This window comes from Bufo gargarizans, chromosome 3 (genome assembly GCF_014858855.1).
Source record: "Bufo gargarizans isolate SCDJY-AF-19 chromosome 3, ASM1485885v1, whole genome shotgun sequence".
Taxonomy (NCBI): Eukaryota; Metazoa; Chordata; class Amphibia; order Anura; family Bufonidae; genus Bufo; species Bufo gargarizans.
In genome coordinates this window covers 8,026,062-8,046,332 of record NC_058082.1, presented here as the reverse complement: position 1 = coordinate 8,046,332, position 20,271 = coordinate 8,026,062, and the positions used below count along the sequence as shown (strand labels likewise).

At 47.7% G+C, this 20,271-nt stretch overlaps 1 protein-coding gene across 5 annotated transcripts in view; it reads right to left on the bottom strand.

The window, feature by feature from the left end:
• The window catches only part of LOC122931886 (cGMP-dependent 3',5'-cyclic phosphodiesterase-like), a 310,101-nt gene that overhangs the window by 43,250 nt on the left and 246,580 nt on the right, over positions 1 to 20,271 (bottom strand). For all 5 annotated transcript variants that reach the window (XM_044285943.1, XM_044285946.1, XM_044285942.1 and 2 more), the window contains 3 exons: positions 15,174 to 15,215; positions 14,182 to 14,250; positions 8,398 to 8,525 (listed from right to left, as the gene is read on the bottom strand). In XM_044285943.1, coding sequence (XP_044141878.1) covers positions 8,398 to 8,525; positions 14,182 to 14,250; positions 15,174 to 15,215 — 239 coding nt within the window. The remainder of the gene's footprint in view (positions 1 to 8,397; positions 8,526 to 14,181; positions 14,251 to 15,173; positions 15,216 to 20,271) is intronic.

Sequence of the window (20,271 nt, the reverse complement as noted above, 5' to 3'; positions counted from 1 at the left end):
ATAATATAGTGAGCCAGGTGCCCCATAATATAGTCAGCCAGGTGACCCTATATTATAGTCAGCCAGGTGTCCTCATAATATAGTCAGCCAGGTGCCCTCATAATATAGTCAGCCAGGTGCCCTCATAATACAGTCAGCCAGGTGCCCCAATAATATAGTCAGCCAGGGGCCCACATAATATAGTGAGCCAGGTGACCCCATAATATAGTCAGCCAGGTGTCCCCATAATATAGTGAGCCAGGTGCCCTCATAATATAGTCAGCCAGGTGCCCCCATAATATAGTCAGCCAGGTGTCCCCATAATATAGTCAGCCAGGTGTCCTCATAATATAGTCAGCCAGGTGCCCTCATAATACAGTCAGCCAGGTGCCCCAATAATATAGTCAGCCAGGGGCCCACATAATATAGTCAGCCAGGTGTCCTCATAATATAGTCAGCCAGGTGCCCTCATAATACAGTCAGCCAGGTGCCCCAATAATACAGTCAGCCAGGTGTCCTCATAATATAGTCAGCCAGGTGTCCTCATAATATAGTCAGCCAGGTGCCCTCATAATACAGTCAGCCAGGTGCCCCAATAATATAGTCAGCCAGGGGCCCACATAATATAGTGAGCCAGGTGACCCCATAATATAGTCAGCCAGGTGTCCCCATAATATAGTGAGCCAGGTGCCCTCATAATACAGTCAGCCAGGTGCCCCAATAATATAGTCAGCCAGGGGCCCACATAATATAGTGAGCCAGGTGACCCCATAATATAGTCAGCCAGGTGTCCCTATAATATAGTCAGCCAGGGGCCCACATAATATAGTGAGCCAGGTGACCCCATAATATAGTCAGCCAGGTGTCCCCATAATATAGTGAGCCAGGTGCCCCCATAATATAGTCAGCCAGGTGTCCCTATAATATAGTGAGCCGGGTGCCCCCATAATATAGTCAGCCAGGTGTCCTCATATTATAGTCAGCCAGGTGCCCCCATATTATAGTCAGCCAGGTGCCCCCATAATATAGTCAGCCAGGTGCCCCATAATATAGTCAGCCAGGTGCCCCCATAATATAGTCAGCCAGGTGCCCCAATAATATAGTCAGCCAGGTGACCCCATAATATAGTCAGCCAGGTGCCCCCATAATATAGTCAGCCAGGTGCCCCATAATATAGTCAGCCAGGTGCCCCCATAATATAGTCAGCCAGGTGCCCCATAATATAGTCAGCCAGGTGACCCCATAATATAGTCAGCCAGGTGGCCCAATATTATAGTCAGCCAGGTGTCCCCATAATATAGTCAGCCAGGTGACCCCATATTATAGTCAGCCAGGTGTCCTCATAATATAGTCAGCCAGGTGCCCTCATAATATAGTCAGCCAGGTGCCCTCATAATATAGTCAGCCAGGTGCCCTCATAATATAGTCAGCCAGGTGCCCTCATAATATAGTCAGCCAGGTGCCCTCATAATATAGTCAGCCAGGTGCCCTCATAATATAGTCAGCCAGGTGCCCTCATAATATAGTCAGCCAGGTGCCCTCATAATATAGTCAGCCAGGTGTCTCCATAATATAGTCAACCAGGTGTCCCCATAATAATATAGTCAGCCAGGTGCCCCCATAATATAGTCAGCCAGGTGTCCCAATAATATAGTCAGACAGGTGTCCCCATAATATAGTCAGCCAGGTGCCCCCATAATATAGTCAGCCAGGTGTCCCCATAATATAGTCAGCCAGGTGTCCCCATAATATAGTCAGCCAGGTGCCCCCATAATATAGTCAGCCAGGTGCCCTCATAATATAGTCAGCCAGGTGTCCCAATAATATAGTCAGCCAGGTGTCCCCATAATATAGTCAGCCAGGTGCCCCCATAATATAGTCAGCCAGGTGCCCCCATAATATAGTCAGCCAGGTGCCCCATAATATAGTCAGCCAGGTGCCCCAATAATATAGTCAGCCAGGTGCCCCATAATACAGTCAGCCAGGTGCCCTCATAATATAGTCAGCCAGGTGCCCTCATAATATAGTCAGCCAGGTGCCCCCATAACATAGTCAGCCAGGTGCCCTCATAATATAGTCAGCCAGGTGCCCACATAATATAGTCAACCAGGTGCCCCAATAATATAGTCAGCTAGGTGCCCCCATAATATAGTCAGCCAGGTGCCCCCATAATATAGTCAGCCAGGTGCCCCCATAATATAGTCAGCCAGGTGCCCTCATAATATAGTCAGCCAGGTGTCCCCATAATATAGTCAGTCAGGTGTCCCCAAAATAAAGTCAGCCAGGTGCCCCCATAATATAGTCAGCCAGGTGTCCCCATAATATAGTCAGCCAGGGGCCCACATAATACAGTCAGCCAGGTGCCACCATAATACAGTCAGCCAGGTGCCACCATAATACAGTCAGCCAGGTGTCCCCATAATACAGTCAGCCAGGTGTCCCCATAATATAGTCAGCCAGGTGTCCCCAAAATAAAGTCAGCCAGGTGCCCCCATAATATAGTCAGCCAGGTGCCCCCATAATATAGTCAGCCAGGTGTCCCCATAATATAGTCAGCCAGGGGCCCACATAATATAGTCAGCCAGGTGCCACCATAATACAGTCAGCCAGGTGCCACCATAATACAGTCAGCCAGGTGCCACCATAATACAGTCAGCCAGGTGTCCCCATAATACAGTCAGCCAGGTGTCCCCATAATACAGTCAGCCAGGTGTCCCCAAAATAAAGTCAGCCAGGTGTCCCCAAAATAAAGTCAGCCAGGTGCCCCCAAAATAAAGTCAGCCAGGTGCCCCCATATATAGTCAGCCAGGTGCCCCCATAATATAGTCAGCCAGGTGTCCCCATAATATAGTCAGCCAGGTGTCCCCATAATATAGTCAGCCAGGTGTCCCCATAATATAGACAGCCAGGTGTCCCCATAATATAGTCAGCCAGGTGTCCCCATAATATAGTCAGCCAGGTGTCCCCATAATATAGACAGCCAGGTGTCCCCATAATAGAGTCAGCCAGGTGTCCCCATAATACAGTCAGCCAGGTGTCCCCAAAATAAAGTCAGCCAGGTGTCCCCAAAATAAAGTCAGCCAGGTGCCCCCAAAATAAAGTCAGCCAGGTGCCCCCATAATATAGTCAGCCAGGTGCCCCCATAATATAGTCAGCCAGGTGTCCCCATAATATAGTCAGCCAGGTGTCCCCATAATATAGTCAGCCAGGTGTCCCCATAATATAGACAGCCAGGTGTCCCCATAATATAGTCAGCCAGGTGTCCCCATAATATAGTCAGCCAGGTGTCCCCATAATATAGACAGCCAGGTGTCCCCATAATAAAGTCAGCCAGGTGTCCCCATAATATAGACAGCCAGGTGCCCCCATAATATAGTGAGCCAGGTGCCCCATAATATAGTCAACCAGGTGTCCCCATAATATAGTCAGCCAGGTGTCCCCATAATATAGTCAGCCAGGTGTCCCCATAATATAGTCAGCCAGGTGTCCCCATAATATAGTCAGCCAGGTGCCCCATAATATAGACAGCCAGGTGTCCCCATAATACAGTCAGCCAGGTGTCCCCATAATATAGACAGCCAGGTGCCCCCATAATATAGTGAGCCAGGTGCCCCATAATATAGTCAACCAGGTGTCCCCATAATATAGTCAGCCAGGTGCCCATATAATATAGTCAGCCAGGTGCCCATATAATATAGTCAGCCAGGTGCCCCCATAATACAGTCAGCCAGGTGTCCCCATAATATAGTCAGCCAAGTGCCTCATAATACAGTCAGCCAGGTGTCCCCATAATATAGTCAGCCAGGTGCCCCATAATATAGTCAGCCAAGTGCCTCATAATACAGTCAGCCAGGTGTCCCCATAATATAGTCAGCCAGGTGCCCCCATAATACAGTCAGCCAGGTGACCCTATATTATAGTCAGCCAGGTGTCCTCATAATATAGTCAGCCAGGTGTCCTCATAATATAGTCAGCCAGGTGCCCCAAAATAAAGTCAGCCAGGTGTCCCCAAAATAAAGTCAGCCAGGTGTCCCCAAAATAAAGTCAGCCAGGTGCCCCCATAATATAGTCAGCCAGGTGTCCCCATAATATAGTCAGCCAGGTGTCCCCATAATATAGTCAGCCAGGTGTCCCCATAATATAGACAGCCAGGTGTCCCCATAATATAGTCAGCCAGGTGTCCCCATAATATAGTCAGCCAGGTGTCCCCATAATATAGTCAGCCAGGTGTCCCCATAATATAGTCAGCCAGGTGCCCCATAATATAGACAGCCAGGTGTCCCCATAATACAGTCAGCCAGGTGTCCCCATAATATAGACAGCCAGGTGCCCCCATAATATAGTGAGCCAGGTGCCCCATAATATAGTCAACCAGGTGTCCCCATAATATAGTCAGCCAAGTGCCTCATAATACAGTCAGCCAGGTGTCCCCATAATATAGTCAGCCAGGTGCCCCATAATATAGTCAGCCAAGTGCCTCATAATACAGTCAGCCAGGTGTCCCCATAATATAGTCAGCCAGGTGCCCCCATAATACAGTCAGCCAGGTGTCCCCATAATATAGTCAGCCAGGTGCCCCCATAATACAGTCAGCCAGGTGTCCCCATAATATAGTCAGCCAGGTACCCCCATAATATAGTCAGCCAGGTGCCCCCATAATATAGTCAGCCAGGTGCCCCCATAATACAGTCAGCCAGGTGTCCCCATAATATAGTCAGCCAGGTACCCCCATAATATAGTCAGCCAGGTACCCCCATAATATAGTCAGCCAGGTGCCCCCATAATATAGTCAGCCAGGTGTCCCATAACAGTGCCTAAGGACCCTTGCTGCTATACTACTTATTAAAGGGCTTGTGATTATGGACATCATAGAGGGGGTCCTAACTTAGGCACCCCTAGATGAGCCAGAGAGAAGAAACTCTAACATGCAGCAGTTACATCACATCTTATCCTCTAGTCACAGCCAAAGCTACAGGCACAGTTCTCCTGTTGCCTCTCAGGGTGCGGGCCATCACATCTACCTGCTGGTTCTTTACCTTTCTGGAGAGTCATCTGCAATAGTGCATTGTGGGATGTGCTGAGTTATGGAAGTAGCAGTCAGTTCAGTGCAGATGGATTTCCAGTGGCAGCTTTGGGTGTGATTGGAGTATGAGACTGGTGGATTTCCAGTGGCAGCTTTAGATGTGATTGGAGTATAAGACTATTCCTGAAGTCAGGCAGTGCAAACTACATACAAAATTCCTCCGTGACATATTTAGATCTAAAGGGGTTTAATCCAAAAACAGCGCCACACCTGTCCACTGGAGAAGGGTGGTATTGCAGCTCAGCTCTATTATTTGCAATGTGGCCGAGCTGCAAGACCAGGTACAACCTATGGACAAGAGTGACGCTGTCTCTAGAAGAAAGCATCCAATCCGGGACAACGCCTTTCAATCTACACATATCTCGGAGTAACTCTGTATGTACTTTGCATATCCTATTTTACGTTACAGTCTTATACTCTAATCACATCCAAAGCTGCAATGAGAATTCCATTGGCACTGGAAATCCATCCACACTGCAGCGACAGCTACGTCCATAGCTGAGCCGAAGCGTCCAAGAGCAAAGGTGAAAGTTAAAAGCTGCCAATGAATCGGCACCGAGTGACGGGCGGAGAGGCGGCATCCCTGGCACCAACAGGGCCAAGCAGGCAAACATCTGCTGCCATAGCTGGCCCATACATCAAGAGGATGGCGTGACCTTCCCGAGCCACCCCGCAGATGGAGAGGAGGCTCCGGGCGCAGTACAGACGGAACATTTATTTTACAATTAAACCGTCTCCTCTGCTGAGATTCACTTACATGAAAGGTCAGCGCAGCGCCAACGTCTGCACAGCAAGGAAGGGCGGAGGACTGTGCCCGGCACCGCACTGGAAGATGAGACCGATACAGCAAATGGCGCAAAAGTCTAAAACTCCAGAGGTGATAAACAGCTGCGGCTGTTAGGAGGATGGTATGGCATCGGTGAATCCTTTGTAAAGGGACGTGGCCCCTTTAAGAGTGATCTTGATACATCAGAATAATATAGTATCGGAAAGCTTCATGCATATGGCGGTACGTTTCATAGACACCCCATGCTCCGTTCACCCTGTATCTACAAGCAGCATGTCCAATTCCAGCGGGACGGTATGTGGACATCCCCAGCAATGGTGACAACCCCCGAAATTACATTTTATTAGTATTGTCATTATTATCGGAGCACTCTATGGCGGTATTGTATGAGTAAAATACATATGAATGCAGGGTCGGAAACTTAAAGTGTCCCTCGAAAAATACTAAAAGAGGCCCCATTTTGTAGTTGGGTCCAAATTGATGGAAGGCAGGGCCCGCAATACCATATTGAGGCACATTATACCGCCCCAACAGAGCCAAATACCTCAGTCCATCACAAAATACTGCCACCGACGGCACAAAATACATCCCCCAAAATATCCATTTACCGGCCGTGAGGAGGGCTCAGGCGGCCCCCTGGGCATCGGCCCATCGGGAAATTTCCCTGTAAGGTCTATGGCCCCTGTATGAATGAGATTACTTATGCACTGCATGGCAGTATTATTTGCACATATTGGACTACTATAATGTGTAAACTATATGGCACTGATATTTGGACACTTTATGGCGGCATTATTTAAAGGGGTATTCCAGTTGTGTCAAGTACTGTCATCTATTAACTAATGGATCGATGTAGGTCCTACCGCTGGGACCCCACTGATCATAAGAATGAGAACCCTGATCCCCTGGGGCCCCCCAAAATGACCAGAGAGGCGGATCAGGTATGCGCACTGCCATTCCGGTCACCTCATTCATAGTTCCGGTGACAGTCGAGTACAGAACTCCCATAGAGATAAATAGATCAGCACGCCAGACCTACTGCTCCATTCATTCCGGGGGCCCCGAGGGGAACGGGGTCCCCACACGCATGACCAGTGGCAGTCCCAGCAGTAGGAGTCCCCACGGTCCAATAGTTATCCCCTATTCTGTGGATAAAGGATAAATTGCCACAACTAGTGAATAGTAATGGAATTATTTATGTATTGTATGGCGGCATTATTTGCATATATGATAGCAGTTATGTGTGCATTGTATGGCGCTGGTACTTGGATACTTTATGATGGTCCTACTGGAGAAGTTATTATTGGTATAATGTATAGTTGCATTGACACTATAGAAATGATTGTATAGCGGTATTATACATCAGAGCCCTGTACCGTATGGCGCTGGTATTTGGATACATAGTGATGGTAATATTTGAGCACTGTGCGGTTATATATGTATTTTGGCACTATATTATTTGTTGTCATTATTACTAAAGAACTGTGTGGCGGTATTGTTTGACTGCAGTGCAGAGAAATGCAATTATTTACATATAGCATGGCGGTATTACTTGCATACATGTGTACATTGTATGACACTGGCATCCGGATACTTTATTCAGTAATTACTGGAGCACGGTATGGCGGTGTTTTGGCACCTTCCATAGCACATAGGAAAAGCTGGGTCATCACTGAATACACGTGGCCTGCGGCTATGTTGCTGCATAAACGGTCAAACCGACAATTCTGGAGCTGAATTCAGGGTGACAACCCCCTGTGGGACCTGCCGGCACTGGTTGTCACCCAGCTTTTCCAGAAACATAGATAACTAAGAAGCGGCTGAGAAGAAGAGAGGAGGACGACTTGGTGGCAGGCTATGCTCTGAGGTCGGGCCATCATCCGATGTAAATCTACTCAGGAGATCCAGGCTCTGCCGAAAATCATCCTGAGGTGCAAAGTCGGAATCCCTCCGCTGCTGTTATCTGCAAGACGCCTGCATCTGATGAAGACACGCTGGGACCTCTCCATGGCAGCGGAGGGCGCGCATCCTCCAAATCCTGGAATCACTCCTCACAACTTCTGCAATCCTCCAGGATTATGTGCATGCTAATCAGAGCTGAGAGCAGGAACCGGATCTGGTCTCCTGAGGACACCACCAGCTACTTCATCTCCTGCTCCAGCGTCTGATGGTCATGGCACCCAACGGGTTTACATCCGGCATCTGCAGTCCCTGATGTCCAGATGTGCAGCGCATCCTTTAGCTAACCATGGACCTAAACTGACCCAGACTCTACTATACACATGCATTCTCGGCTTGACTATGTGTTCTGAACATAACCCACATCCTCCTCCTCCTCCACAATTTCCAAGGCTATTTCCCCATGAACCTGCCAAAATCCAGCAATCTCCCCGACCTCTGCCAAGGGGGGAGAGTCGGGAGGCCACTACACATATTAGAGGGTTGTCCAGTTTGGGGGCTTCAACCAATAAACGTCTAGGTTCCTGCGACCATGACCATGGAACTAACAATGGATGGAGTCCAACTGGGCAGGGGTCTCACCACTTACCTTCCCCCTTGCTTGTTAAAGGCACAAGCCAAGGCCACCACCTGGGAGGTTGCCCGACTGATGACGGGGACGCAGAGCATAGAGTGGACCTCGAAGCCCAACATGTTGTTCAGATGCTTGTGCTCCTCCTGGAAGAAAGGAAGAAAAATGTATTTTTAAAAAAACTAACCCTAAGGAAAAAAAAAAGTCAGAGAATGATCCAAATGTGGAAACTTCATTGTTTTAGATACAGAGAATTTAAAAGGGGTGAAACTTGTACCCCTAACGAGAATTGGGGGGCCGGACACCGAAACATCAAAGTGGCAGGAGACAGACCCACATAAAAGAGGAGATACAAAGCTATAGTCATAAAGGAAGCTTCCGAGCCGATCCTGACAGTTCTGTACAATCTGCAAAAACAATATCACCAACTAATTACCGCAACCAAACCTGCCATATCCAGAGGCAATTATCAGTCCTCTAATTAATGAGGTGATCTAACGAGACCAGAAACTCAGCATCCAAGAGAAAGACTCCTACCGTAATATACATCATACAGGGGATAATGAGAGAGGAAAACCAGTATTATAGTAGTTATATTCTTATACATAAGAGCAGTATTATAGTAGTTATATTCTTATACATAAGAGCAGTATTATAGTAGTTATATACTTATACATAAGAGCAGTATTATAGTAGTTACAGGTCCTTCTCAAAAAATTAGCATATTGTGATAAAGTTCATTATTTTCTGTAATGTGCTGATAAACATTAGACTTTCATATATTTTAGATTCATTACACACAACTGAAGTAGTTCAAGCCTTTTATTGGTTTAATATTGATGATTTTGGCATACAGCTCATGAAAACCTAAATTTCCTATCTCAAAAAATTAGCATATTTCATCCGACCAATAAAAGAAAAGTGTTTTTAATACAAAAAAAGTCAACCTTCAAATAATTATGTTCAGTTCTGCACTCAATACTTGGTCGGGAATCCTTTTGCAGAAATGACTGCTTCAATGCGGCGTGGCATGGAGGCAATCAGCCTGTGGCACTGCTGAGTCGTTATGGAGGCCCAGGATGCTTCAATGCGGCGTGGCATGGAGGCAATCAGCCTGTGGCACTGCGGAGGTGTTATGGAGGCCCAGGAGGCTTCAATGCGGCGTGGCATGGAGGCCATCAGCCTGTGGCACTGCTGAGGTGTTATGGAGGCCCAGGAGGCTTCAATGCGGCGTGGCATGGAGGCAATCAGCCTGTGGCACTGCTGAGGTGTTATGGAGGCTCAGGAGGCTTCAATGCGGCGTGGCATGGAGGCAATCAGCCTGTGGCACTGCTGAGGTGTTATGGAGGCCCAGGAGGCTTCAATGCGGCGTGGCATGGAGGCCATCAGCCTGTGGCACTGCTGAGGTGTTATGGAGGCCCAGGAGGCTTCAATGCAGCGTGGCATGGAGGCCATCAGCCTGTGGCACTGCTGAGGTGTTATGGAGGCCCAGGAGGCTTCAATGCGGCGTGGCATGGAGGCCATCAGCCTGTGGCACTGCTGAGGTGTTATGGAGGCCCAGGAGGCTTCAATGCGGCGTGGCATGGAGGCCATCAGCCTGTGGCACTGCTGAGGTGTTATGGAGGCCCAGGATGCTTTAATGCGGCGTGGCATGGAGGCCATCAGCCTGTGGCGCTGCTGAGGTGTTATGGAGGCCCAGGAGGCTTCAATGCGGCGTGGCATGGAGGCAATCAGCCTGTGGCACTGCTGAGGTGTTATGGAGGCCCAGGAGGCTTCAATGCGGCGTGGCATGGAGGCAATCAGCCTGTGGCACTGCTGAGGTGTTATGGAGGCCCAGGATGCTTCACTGCGGCGTGGCATGGAGGCCATCAGCCTGTGGCACTGCTGAGGTGTTATGGAGGCCCAGGAGGCTTCAATGCGGCGTGGCATGGAGGCAATCAGCCTGTGGCACTGCTGAGGAGTTATGGAGGCTCAGGAGGCTTCAATGCGGCGTGGCATGGAGGCAATCAGCCTGTGGCACTGCTGAGGTGTTATGGAGGCCCAGGAGGCTTCAATGCGGCGTGGCATGGAGGCCATCAGCCTGTGGCACTGCTGAGGTGTTATGGAGGCCCAGGAGGCTTCAATGCGGCGTGGCATGGAGGCCATCAGCCTGTGGCACTGCTGAGGTGTTATGGAGGCCCAGGAGGCTTCAATGCGGCGTGGCATGGAGGCCATCAGCCTGTGGCACTGCTGAGGTGTTATGGAGGCCCAGGAGGCTTCAATGCGGCGTGGCATGGAGGCCATCAGCCTGTGGCACTGCTGAGGGGTTATGGAGGCCCAGGATGCTTCAATGCGGCGTGGCATGGAGGCCATCAGCCTGTGGCGCTGCTGAGGTGTTATGGAGGCCCAGGATGCTTCAATGCGGCGTGGCATGGAGGCCATCAGCCTGTGGCACTGCTGAGGTGTTATGGAGGCCCAGGAGGCTTCAATGCGGCGTGGCATGGAGGCAATCAGCCTGTGGCACTGCTGAGGTGTTATGGAGGCCCAGGAGGCTTCAATGCGGCGTGGCATGGAGGCCATCAGCCTGTGGCGCTGCTGAGGTGTTATGGAGGCCCAGGAGGCTTCACTGCGGCGTGGCATGGAGGCAATCAGCCTGTGGCACTGCTGAGGTGTTATGGAGGCCCAGGAGGCTTCAATGCGGCGTGGCATGGAGGCAATCAGCCTGTGGCACTGCTGAGGTGTTATGGAGGCCCAGGAGGCTTCCATAGCGGCCTTAAGCTCATCCAGAGTGTTGGGTCTTGCATCTCTCAACTTTCTCTTCCCAATATCCCACAGATTCTCTATGGGGTTCAGGTCAGGAGAGTTGGCAGGCCAATTGAGCCCAGTAATACCATGGTCAGTAAACCAGTTACCAGTGGTGTTGGCGCTGTGAGCAGGTGCCAGGTCGTGCTGAAAAATGAAATCTTCATCTCCATAAAGCTTTTCAGCAGATGGAAGCATGAAGTGCTCCAAAATCTCCTGATAGCGGCTGCATTGACCCTGCCCTTGATAAAACACAGTGGACCAACACCAGCAGCTGACATGGCGCCCCAGACCATCACTGACTGTGGGGACTGGACACTGGACTTCAGGCATTTTGGCATTTCCCTCTCCCCAGTCTTCCTCCAGACTCTGGCACCTTGATTTCCGAATGACATGCAACAGTCCAGTGCTGCTTCTCTGTAGCCCAGGTCAGGCGCTTCTGCCGCTGTTTCTGGGGAATGCGGCACCTGTAGCCCATTTCCTGCACACGCCTGTACACGGGGGCTCTGGATGTTTCTACTCCAGACTCAGTCCACTGCTTCCGCAGGTCCCCCAAGGTCTGGAATCGGTCCTTCTCCACAATCTTCCTCAGGGTCCGGTCACCTCTTCTCGTTGTGCAGCGTTTTCTGCCACACTTTTTCCTTCCCACAGACTTCCCACTGAGGGGCCTTGATACAGCACTCTGGGAACAGCCTATTCCTTCAGACATGTCTTTCTGTGTCTTACCCTCTTGCTTGAGGTGTCAATGATGGCCTTCTGGACAGCAGTCAGGTCGGCAGTCTTACCCATGATTGCGGTTTTGAGTAATGAACCAGGCTGGGAGTTTTTAAAAGCCTCAGGAATCTTTTGCAGGTGTTGAGAGTTAATTAGTTGATTCAGATGATTAGGTTAATAGCTCGTTTAGAGAACCTTTTCATGATATGCTAATTTTTTGAGATAGGAAATTTGGGTTTTCATGAGCTGTAGCCAAAATCATCAATATTAAAACAATAAAAGGCTTGAACTACTTCAGTTGTGTGTAATGAATCTAAAATATATGAAAGTCTAATGTTTATCAGCACATTACAGAAAATAATGAACTTTATCACAATATGCTAATTTTTTGAGAATGACCTGTATATTCCTGTACATAGGAGCAGTATTATAGTAGTTATATTCTTGTACATAGGAGCAGTATTATAGTAGTTATATTCTTGTACATAGGAGCAGTATTATAGTAGTTATATTCTTGTACAGAGGAGCAGTATTATAGTAGTTATATTCTTGTACATAGGAGCAGTATTATAGTAGTTATATTCTTGTACATAGGAGACAGTATTATAGTAGTTATATTCCTGTACATAGGAGCAGTATTATAGTAGTTATATTCTTGTACATAGGAGCAGTATTATAGTAGTTATATTCTTGTACATAGGAGCAGTATTATAGTAGTTATATTCTTGTACATAGGAGCAGTATTATAGTAGGTATATTCTTGTACATAGGAGCAGTATTATAGTAGTTATATTCTTGTACATAGGAGCAGTATTATAGTAGTTATATTCTTGTACATAGGAGCAGTATTATAGTAGTTATATTCTTCTACATAGGAGGCAGTATTATAGTAGTTATATTCTTGTACATAGGAGGCAGTATTATAGTAGCTATATTCTTGTACATAGGAGCAGTATTATAGTAGTTATATTCCTGTACATAGGAGCAGTATTATAGTAGTTATATTCTTGTACATAGGAGGCAGTATTATAGTAGTTATATTCTTGTACATAGGAGCAGTATTATAGTAGTTATATTCTTGTACATAGGAGACAGTATTATAGTAGTTATATTCTTGTATATAGGAGCAGTATTATAGTAGTTATATTCTTGTACATAGGAGGCAGTATTATAGTAGTTATATTCTTGTACATAGGAGGCAGTATTATAGTAGTTATATTCTTGTACATAGGAGCAGTATTATAGTAGTTATATTCTCGAACATAGGAGCAGTATTATAGTAGTTATATTCTTGTACATAGGAGGCAGTATTATAGTAGTTATATTCTTGTACATAGGAGCAGTATTATAGTAGTTATATTCTTGTACATAGGAGCAGTATTATAGTAGTTATATTCTTGTACATAGGAGCAGTATTATAGTAGTTATAGTTCTGTCAGTATTATATTAGTTAAATTAACACTGTGCGGTATTATAATCGTTAGTTTCTTGTACAGTAGCATATATAACAATTACTAATCGGTTGTTAATATCAGAATGAACATATCCTTTCTGTTTCTCGCGCTGCACAGAATCTTTAGTTCATACAGCATCTCTTTTTGGAAATTAAGTTAATAATAATAATGTTTCTTGATGTAGATTATTATTATTTATAAGTTAGTTCTAGTATTATAGGAAGTGAGTAAGTCTTTCGATGCTGCCCAGTATAGAACTTGTGAGCAGTGTGTGATTATTTATCCTATTACTCATATTCTCTGTAGATATAGAGCTCTCTTTATGTTCCCATCGGCTTTCCCTCTGTGCAGCCCTCGCCTCCTGCGCTACTTATCTTGCACTGCGCAGCTTTGCCGGGGGTCACATCATTTTATGGTTTGAGGCGAGGATATGAAGCTATTAAACGTTTGTTATCAGCATCTCCGCTAACTTCAGTCATTTCAAAGTGTCAATTTTTTTAAATTCTTATCGGAAGTTAATGGAAATATCATACAGTCATCTGCTGGGAGATGTTCTAGAAACTGCAGGTCAGGGGCGAATGCGTGGCTGGTGCTGAGAATGTGCTGAAATACTGCATGGCGGTATGGAGGAAAAGATGGCGGAAAAATATAACCAATCGTTCATACGGTAACTTCTGTATCAGCTCTAACTGCAGGTTGTTTGCACCAGAACCTGTTCACACACTGCAACAAGCCCCAAACCATGAAGCACAACACGGTAAAGAGACATCACATGGAAGAGGATGGAGTAAACGCATCATGTGGAGGAGAAGAGACATCAGCTATTATAGCACAAGATAGAGCCGAGACTTACAGAGCTGATGTCCTGGAGCGTGATGGATTTCTTCTTATCCACAACCTGACCCAAATGTCCAAATGTCAACTGAGAAGAATCATAAGATTTATTATAGGTGCTACTACAGTGAACCTGGGAAATACAGATGAAGCAGAGCTGAATGGGTTACTGTACTGTTTAATATCTTACGTCCTATGTAAAACCAAAAATCACCTGTGGTGTTACATAGGACTGCAGGTGACATCTACCACATTATCTGTACTCAGAGTTATCACTACTATCTGTGGTGTTACATAGGACTGCAGGTGACATCTACTAAATTATCTGTACGCGGAGAGTTAGCACTGTATCATATGTGGTGTTACATAGGACTGCAGGTGACATCTACTACATTATCTGTACTCAGAGCATTATCGCTGTGTTATCTGTGGGGGTTACATAGGACTGCAGGTGACATCTACTACGTTATCTGTACTCGGAGAGTTATCACTGTGTTATCTGTGGTGTTACATAGGACTGCAGGTGACATCTACTAAATTATCTGTACGCGGAGAGTTATCACTGTATCATATGTGGTGTTACATAGGACTGCAGGTGACATCTACTACAGTATCTGTACTCAGAGCGTTATCACTGTGTTATATGTGATGTTACATAGGACTGCAGGTGACATCTACTACATTATCTGTACTCAGAGCATTATCGCTGTGTTATCTGTGGGGGTTACATAGGACTGCAGGTGACATCTACTACATTATCTGTACTTGGAGAGTTATCACTGTGTTATCTGTGGTGTTACATAGGACTGCAGGTGACATCTACTAGATTATCTGTACTCGGAGAGTTATCACTGTGTTATCTGTGGTGTTACATAGGACTGCAGGTGACATCTACTACATTATCTGTACTAAGAGAGTTAGCACTGTGTTATCTGTGGGTGTTACATAGGACTGCAGGTGACATCTACTTCATTATCTGCAACATACGTAATGTAATTTGTAATCACTTACTGGAAAACTTATCTCTTCTTCTAACACTTTCTCTCCGACGACCTGCAGGGAAGGAGGGACATAATGATACTTCTCTTGATACAATAATTGTTACATTTATTGCAGCGAATTCTCACTTGTCATCGATGGATTTCTGTTGAACAGTAAAATATCCCGATGCAAACCTCCCGGGTGCTGCTAATTACAGCTGTTATACCCGCCAACCCTGGGGAATCATCTCTTGGGGCACAGCATGAGAAGTGGCAGCGGTCTGTGTGCATGTATGGAGGACCGCGCTGTATGCGAGACTAGGATCTCTGCACAGATTTCATTCTCTAATGTCTGCAGATTGTCCACGGCTGGTGACACGCTGCATGCGGCAGCACAGGGCGCAGCCTCCAGCCGCTCTGGGGAAATGCGCTTTCTGATGTCTGGACCGCACATGATGGTACGTGTAGTTACCAGCTTCTGTGGACAGACATTGGGTGGAGCAGAACTCTGTCACTGCTGCCACCATGGACACCGCAGCTGTTGTCAGATCTATAGACTGCATGAGTATAGCGGTGAAGGAAAACGGGCTTCTTTTCATGTCACTCAGAATAAAGTGTATATTTAATCTTCTGGATACCGTGAAGATGCGGCTCCTCCATGATAATGATGATGGCTGCGAGGAGGTCACATCGAGCTGAACCCCTCTCCTCAGATCTCCAGCATCTAATGCCGCTCTCCTCCGACGTACGGTATAAACACTTACTGCAACATCAGAATGATTTCCCGCAACGCCCAGAGGGAGAACCTTTCAAGTTGTGCAAACAAATTCTGGATGGTATCTTTATAAACAGAAGATTTATTTTCTGGTTCAAATTCCTAAAACTCCTACGATTATCGCCAAACGGAACAAAAGACCCGGCAAGAGATGGAGATTACTTCTTATATCTAAATATCTATTTCATATCTATCTATATTATATCTGTTATCTATTATCTATCTATCTTTCTCTCCATCTGTCTGTCTGTCTAGCTGTCAGACACATTGTATAGCTTCACCTACTCAACTAATAGTTACCTAGGCAGAAAAATCAAGTGGTTGCTAGGCAACCTAAATTACAACATGCTGTAAGAAACAAAAAGGGGAAGCTAAAAGAAGAGGCATATGGATAGATTTACTATGTTTATGTAGTTATTGCAGAGGGGAAGGGTTGTAAGTCTATTCCAGAGGATGCTCAGGACTAGATCTACCTGCTGTACAGTATACTGCCTCTCCACACTGCACAGGTCAGGACTAGATCTATCTGCTGTACAGTATACTGCCTCTCCACACTGCACAGGTCAGGGCTAGCTCTACCTGCTGTACAGTATACTGCCTCTCCACACTGCACAGGTCAGGACTAGATCTACCTGCTGTACAGTATACTGCCTCTCCACACTGCACAGGTCAGGACTAGATCTACCTGCTGTACAGTATACTGCCTCTCCACACTGCACAGGTCAGGGCTAGATCTACCTGCTGTACAGCATACTGCCTCTCCACACTGCACAGGTCAGGGCTAGCTCTACCTGCTGTACAGTATACTGCCTCTCCACACTGCACAGGTCAGGGCTAGATCTACCTGCTGTACAGTATACTGCCTCTCCACACTGCACAGGTCAGGGCTAGATCTACCTGCTGTACAGCATACTGCCTCTCCACACTGCACAGGTCAGGGCTAGCTCTACCTGCTGTACAGTATACTGCCTCTCCACACTGCACAGGTCAGGGCTAGCTCTACCTGCTGTACAGTATACTGCCTCTCCACACTGCACAGGTCAGGGCTAGATCTACCTGCTGTACAGTATACTGCCTCTCCACACTGCACAGGTCAGGGCTAGATCTACCTGCTGTACAGTATACTGCCTCTCCACACTGCACAGGTCAGGGCTAGATCTACCTGCTGTACAGCATACTGCCTCTCCACACTGCACAGGTCAGGGCTAGCTCTACCTGCTGTACAGTATACTGCCTCTCCACACTGCACAGGTCAGGGCTAGATCTACCTGCTGTACAGTATACTGCCTCTCCACACTGCATAGGTCAGGACTAGATCTACCTGCTGTACAGTATACTGCCTCTCCACACTGCACAGGTCAGGGCTAGATCTACCTGCTGTACAGTATACTGCCTCTCCACACTGCACAGGTCAGGGCTAGATCTACCTGCTGTACAGTATACTGCCTCTCCACACTGCACAGGTCAGGACTAGATCTACCTGCTGTACAGTATACTGCATCTCCACACTGCACAGGTCAGGACTAGATCTACCTGCTGTACAGTATACTGCCTCTCCACACTGCACAGGTCAGGGCTAGATCTACCTGCTGTACAGCATACTGCCTCTCCACACTGCACAGGTCAGGGCTAGATCTATCTGCTGTACAGTATACTGCCTCTCCACACTGCACAGGTCAGGGCTAGATCTACCTGCTGTACAGTATACTGCCTCTCCACACTGCACAGGTCAGGACTAGATCTACCTGCTGTACAGCATACTGCCTCTCCACACTGTACAGGTCAGGACTAGATCTACCTGCTGTACAGCATACTGCCTCTCCACACTGCACAGGTCAGGGCTAGCTCTACCTGCTGTACAGTATACTGCCTCTCCACACTGCACAGGTCAGGGCTAGATCTACCTGCTGTACAGTATACTGCCTCTCCACACTGCACAGGTCAGGGCTAGATCTACCTGCTGTACAGTATACTGCCTCTCCACACTGCACAGGTCAGGGCTAGATCTACCTGCTGTACAGCATACTGCCTCTCCACACTGCACAGGTCAGGGCTAGCTCTACCTGCTGTACAGTATACTGCCTCTCCACACTGCACAGGTCAGGGCTAGATCTACCTGCTGTACAGTATACTGCCTCTCCACACTGCATAGGTCAGGACTAGATCTACCTGCTGTACAGTATACTGCCTCTCCACACTGCACAGGTCAGGGCTAGATCTACCTGCTGTACAGTATACTGCCTCTCCACGCTGCACAGGTCAGGGCTAGATCTACCTGCTGTACAGTATACTGCCTCTCCACACTGCACAGGTCAGGACTAGATCTACCTGCTGTACAGTATACTGCCTCTCCACACTGTACAGGTCTGAACTAGCTCTACCTGCTGTACAGTATACTGCCTCTCCACACTGCACAGGTCAGGGCTAGATCTACCTGCTGTACAGTATACTGCCTCTCCACGCTGCACAGGTCAGGGCTAGCTCTACCTGCTGTACAGTATACTGCCTCTCCACACTGCACAGGTCAGGACTAGATCTACCTGCTGTACAGTATACTGCCTCTCCACACTGTACAGGTCAGGACTAGCTCTACAGTATACTGCCTCTCCACACTGCACAGGTCAGGATTAGATCTACCTGCTGTACAGTATACTGCCTCTCCACACTGCACAGGTCAGGGCTAGATCTATCTGCTGTACAGTATACTGCCTCTCTACACCGCACAGGTCAGGACTAGATCTACCTGCTGTACAGTATACTGCCTCTCCACACTGCACAGGTCAGGATTAGATCTACCTGCTGTACAGTATACTGCCTCTCCACACTGCACAGGTCAGGGCTAGATCTATCTGCTGTACAGTATACTGCCTCTCTACACCGCACAGGTCAGGACTAGATCTACCTGCTGTACAGTATACTGCCTCTCCACACTGGACAGGTCAGGACTAGATCTACTAGCTCTACAGTATACTGCCTCTCCACACTGCACAGGTCAGGGCTAGATCTATCTGCTGTACAGCATACTGCCTCTCCACACTGCACAGGTCAGGGCTAGATCTACCTGCTGTACAGTATACTGCCTCTCCACACTGGACAGGTCAGGACTAGATCTACCTGCTGTACAATATACTGCCTCTCCACACTGCACAGGTCAGGGCTAGATCTATCTGCTCTACAGTATACTGCCTCTACACACTGCACAGGTCATGGCTAGATCTACCTGCTGTACAGTATACTGCCTCTCCACACTGCACAGGTCAGGGCTAGATCTATCTGCTGTACAGTATACTGCCTCTCCACACTGTACAGGTCAGGACTAGATCTACCTGCTGTACAGCATACTGCCTCTCCACACTGTACAGGTCAGGACTAGATCTACCTGCTGTACAGCATACTGCCTCTCCACACTGCACAGGTCAGGGCTAGCTCTACCTGCTGTACAGTATACTGCCTCTCCACACTGCACAGGTCAGGGCTAGATCTACCTGCTGTACAGTATACTGCCTCTCCACACTGCACAGGTCAGGGCTAGATCTACCTGCTGTACAGTATACTGCCTCTCCACACTGCACAGGTCAGGGCTAGATCTACCTGCTGTACAGCATACTGCCTCTCCACACTGCACAGGTCAGGGCTAGCTCTACCTGCTGTACAGTATACTGCCTCTCCACACTGCACAGGTCAGGGCTAGATCTACCTGCTGTACAGTATACTGCCTCTCCACACTGCATAGGTCAGGACTAGATCTACCTGCTGTACAGTATACTGCCTCTCCACACTGCACAGGTCAGGGCTAGATCTACCTGCTGTACAGTATACTGCCTCTCCACACTGCACAGGTCAGGGCTAGATCTACCTGCTGTACAGTATACTGCCTCTCCACACTGCACAGGTCAGGACTAGATCTACCTGCTGTACAGTATACTGCCTCTCCACACTGTACAGGTCTGAACTAGCTCTACCTGCTGTACAGTATACTGCCTCTCCACACTGCACAGGTCAGGGCTAGATCTACCTGCTGTACAGTATACTGCCTCTCCACGCTGCACAGGTCAGGGCTAGCTCTACCTGCTGTACAGTATACTGCCTCTCCACACTGCACACGTCAGGACTAGATCTACCTGCTGTACAGTATACTGCCTCTCCACACTGTACAGGTCAGGACTAGCTCTACAGTATACTGCCTCTCCACACTGCACAGGTCAGGGCTAGATCTATCTGCTGTACAGTATACTGCCTCTCTACACCGCACAGGTCAGGACTAGATCTACCTGCTGTACAGTATACTGCCTCTCCACACTGCACAGGTCAGGATTAGATCTACCTGCTGTACAGTATACTGCCTCTCCACACT